The sequence below is a fragment of the Amphimedon queenslandica genome, unplaced genomic scaffold (genome assembly GCF_000090795.2).
Source record: "Amphimedon queenslandica unplaced genomic scaffold, v1.1 AMPQUscaffold_13410, whole genome shotgun sequence".
NCBI lineage: Eukaryota > Metazoa > Porifera > Demospongiae > Haplosclerida > Niphatidae > Amphimedon > Amphimedon queenslandica.
Genome location: NW_003546354.1, coordinates 17,317 through 21,374, shown reverse-complemented (window position 1 = coordinate 21,374; position 4,058 = coordinate 17,317). Strand labels below are relative to the sequence as shown.

The following is a 4,058-nucleotide window of genomic DNA, read 5'->3' as shown; positions in this document are numbered from 1 at the left end:
AATTGCAAATAGCATTCTTTGTTTAATTTATTTTTTAGAAATAAAGAGCCAATTGCTGAAGATGTAACACGTTTGAGAAAGTTGAATCAAAGACTTAAAAAAGTAAAAACCTTCTACCTCTGTCCTATCTCTCTCTCTCTCTCTCTCTCAAGGTTTCATGTCCCAGAGAAGATCTTGCTCTACCTTTAGTGTATACTGGTGGATTATCAAAGCCACTCACAATACTGGACTCTTTATCTAACAAAGATAATATGTCACTTAGAGAAATAGTGAGTACTGATGAGTACATGTGCCAATGTATTGTGTGCCAAATTTTTTCAAAAATTAAAAGATGAAAATTCTTCATTTTTATAATTTTATTTGATATATATACAATTTCTTATGTTGTGTAAAAAGTTTGAATGAATTCCGATCAAAATTGGATTTTCTAACAATTTTTAAAGTTACTCAAAAACTGGACTAAAGTCCCTGTACTATAATAGTACAGGGTTATTGGCCAAATTTTGCCAAAAATGAAGTGAGAATTCTTTGTTTTTTTATGATTATATTTGATACACATACATGTTCTTATGTTGTGTAGAAAGTTTGAGCTGATTCTAATCAAAATTAGATTTTCTAAAAATTTTTAAAGTTACTCAAAAATTGGGCCAAAGTCCCTGTACTATAGTACAGCGTTGTTACAGGGTCATGAGTCAAATTTCGTCAAAAATGACAAGTTGAGAAATCTCCATTTTTATTGTATTTTCTGATGTTGTGTAGAAAGTTTGAGCTTATTCTGATCAAAATTGGTTTTTATGAATTTTTAAAATTTCTCAAAAAGAAGCTGGTCAAAACTGGCTAGGAAAGAATTTTTCATTATTTTACGTTTTTGAACCAAACTCTATGCCAAAACTCTGTTGGAAAGAGTCCCATAATCCCATCAAACTTAGAAGTAACTGATGCATGACTATTATTAAATCCAGAGTTGGATGGAGAGTGAATTATCAAAGCTACATAGCCAGTTACGAAGGCTTCATACCTCCCTCTCTTTATTACCAAAGTGTACTCCAGTACTGCCTACTCTAAAGGAGGTTGATCCTCTTTATAAACTGCTGGATCACTCAAGTATTGAAGTACTGTCTGGCACAATGGATCTGTTATCAACTGTATCTCAAGAACTAATGACCCTATCACTAGCTATACCTGGGGTGAGTAGAGAGAGGGAGGAGAGAGAGAGAGTGGGGGGGGAGAGGAAAGAGGGAGAGTTTAATTTGTTTTAGTAGAGTGATCTTGTGGTTGTATTCCTTCATTACTCATGAATGAGGTGGTTTATGTGAGCAGGTGGACCATGTTTTTGAATTTGTCTTGCTTTGTACTTGTAGTACTTGAACAAATTGGGAGTTCTAGGAATACATGTACATGTGCATGTACTTTTCATTGACTCGGAATTTTTCTTAGAATTTCCAGATTTGTACTTGTACAAATTGGTATTCTAGGAAGACATGTACACATGTACTTGTATAGTACATGTACATATTATGTGTATATTATCATGTTCATGTACCTGTGCATGTGCATTGACTTGTTATTTTGTGTAGCAAACTCCACACAAATTGACTAATGAGTATATTACTGACACTGAAATGGTTAAAAAGGAATTATCTTTAGCTAAAGACAAGAAAATAACAAAGGTATACAGTGACAATAATAATAACTAAAAGAGCAACAACAATTGATAATCATTGATAGCACAATTCTATAGACATTGTTAGAGACAATACAAGATCACTTGAAATAATAGAATCAAGACAAGCTGACCAGGTATACTGTAGTATGTGTATTATGATGGATTGCTCATCTCTATTTCTTTTTTATGATAAGTTGAAGGCTCAAGAGGCAGAAATAATGAGACAGAAAGAGAGCATGGAAGATTATGTGAAGTACATTGAAGAATTGTTTCTTAGCATTAAGTAAGTGCATTGGATAATGTATCAGTTTGGTATACATGTAATATAGTAGTGGGAGTTATAGCTAATGATTAATGAGTCCATGTAATATGTGTTTTTGTTTTGTAGGACAAGTCATAAAGAGTTCATGAGGGATTTGTATCATAAGATTGACCTCCCATTAAAAGGTTTGTTGATAGCTTACTCTTTACTATATATGCCAGTAATGCCACTTGTCCATATGTATGCTTGCATGTATAGCCTATTTCTATAAACCTCATTTATATAGACGCACATTGATCTTGGAATAGAGTTAAGTTTCATTCAGCATTTTGTGTGAATCTAAAGATCAGCACTATATGCTGGCCCAGAGTGTCATATTTTGAACTAATTTTATTAAGTATCTTTCTTTCTCCCTCTCTCTCTCCAGATCTTACAGCTCATTATTATCATTTAAAGGCCAGCAACAGTTCATTGGAGATATTGGAATCATATATTTATGAAATGAGAGATAATCAGTCGCATGATTAGCTATTTCTCCTCCTCTTTCTGTAAACCATAATCCTCATCACACAGTTAAATGACTTTTGTAGACAGTTAAAGCAAATATCAGAGAAAGACTCAGAGTCATTATTAGGTGAGTATTAGTCTTAACTATGACCTATGTGCCCTTACCGTTTACTATATTGGATGTGCATTATTAATATCTTATTGTATACAGATGTATTCAATGAAATTTCATCAAAAAGTACAAAGATGAATGAATCTCATATCACTTCTTAATTAAAAATAAATAATTATTATTAATTGTATTCTCATACAAAAGACTTTAAATGAAAATTATTATTGAACACTACTTTACTTTAGTCACTGCTTTAATAGCCTAAAACTAAGTAACTAATAATAATAATAGACAATTAGAACTGGCAGCAAAGAGTATGATTAAAACAAATCAACAACTGATTCACGACTATCACTGAGTCTAACATCAGTAGAAGTTGGTACAATTTCTCTCATTTGTTGATCAACAGTTTTATGTAATTCAGTTACATCTTGATCATCATCTACATCTTGTTTCTTGAATAACTTCTTAATTAGAGCATCATAATTTTTCATGGGTGATAACTGCAGGTAAAGATGATAAACAACAATCAAAATAAAACTAAAAATAAAAACAGATAAACAAGTATTGTACCAGATCAATACTTTGCTATCTTCATTAAGAGCTACAGATAGACCAACCATGATACATAAGTTAAACAAGAACCAAACTTCAAGTACATTGTTCATTCTTTTCTTGTAAACTCCACCAAAACAATGACTCAATGACAGGACTATAGCTAACACTGTCAATAGCATTGACAATAGGAAGTGCTGTGACTGAATGAAACTGTCAACTAAAGTAACTGATAATAGTACTGGTATCCTAGCAACTAGCAGTAGACCAGGCCAGAACCGATACTCATCTTTCATTGGACCACTATAAGCATCAATAATAGGCTTGAAACGATCCCAAATTTTTTTTAAGAGTTTCAAATTTGAAAGATGCTTTTCATAAAAAGGATTAAGTAAAAGGAACAGTGTGTATGGTATGACAAAGAAAATGGACACCAATAGGGCAAATCCAAATAGTCCAGCATGCTTCCCTTTAGCATATTCAACATTAGGATCCTCATACCATAAACTAACTGATCTTACTGACTCATCATTTGTACAGTGAAGAGTTACCTCACGCTTGTGTAGTACAATAACAATAGTACGTACTAGTTTAGTGTATGAAAGAAGGAAGAGTGTAGATAGAACAGGAACAGCATGAGACCCCATCAGTCTTGATATCTTACCATTTCTCCTACACAATTGTATAATGATAATGATAATGATCCACAGGTAGAGAGGGAAAGCAAACTGGAGCCATTGTTTAGCATAACTGTCCATACCATTGTAAAAACATATTTCAAACCCAAAGTCTAAGTTAATCCATGATATCACTTGACTCAAGACTGGTAATGCTCCTTTCCTTGAAAAGACTGGCTCATATAACTTGACAATGTTAGCATAGAACAATAGACCATTGAGTGTACCCACTGATACTGTTAAATTGAGAGCAATGAGTAGAACCACAAGTAGTATACC

The 4,058-nt window shown here is 32.9% G+C and overlaps 1 protein-coding gene across 1 annotated transcript in view; it reads left to right on the top strand.

The window, feature by feature from the left end:
• LOC109581938 (uncharacterized) overlaps positions 1 to 2,818 on the top strand; it is a 7,599-nt gene extending 4,781 nt beyond the window's left edge. The window contains exons 7-14 of the mRNA XM_019996445.1: positions 963 to 1,187; positions 1,578 to 1,670; positions 1,729 to 1,800; positions 1,861 to 1,949; positions 2,055 to 2,113; positions 2,356 to 2,429; positions 2,502 to 2,562; positions 2,647 to 2,818. Of these exons, the coding sequence (XP_019852004.1) occupies positions 963 to 1,187; positions 1,578 to 1,670; positions 1,729 to 1,800; positions 1,861 to 1,949; positions 2,055 to 2,113; positions 2,356 to 2,429; positions 2,502 to 2,562; positions 2,647 to 2,708 (735 nt within the window). The 3' untranslated portion in view covers positions 2,709 to 2,818. The remainder of the gene's footprint in view (positions 1 to 962; positions 1,188 to 1,577; positions 1,671 to 1,728; positions 1,801 to 1,860; positions 1,950 to 2,054; positions 2,114 to 2,355; positions 2,430 to 2,501; positions 2,563 to 2,646) is intronic.
• The last annotated feature ends 1,240 nt before the right edge of the window (positions 2,819 to 4,058 follow it).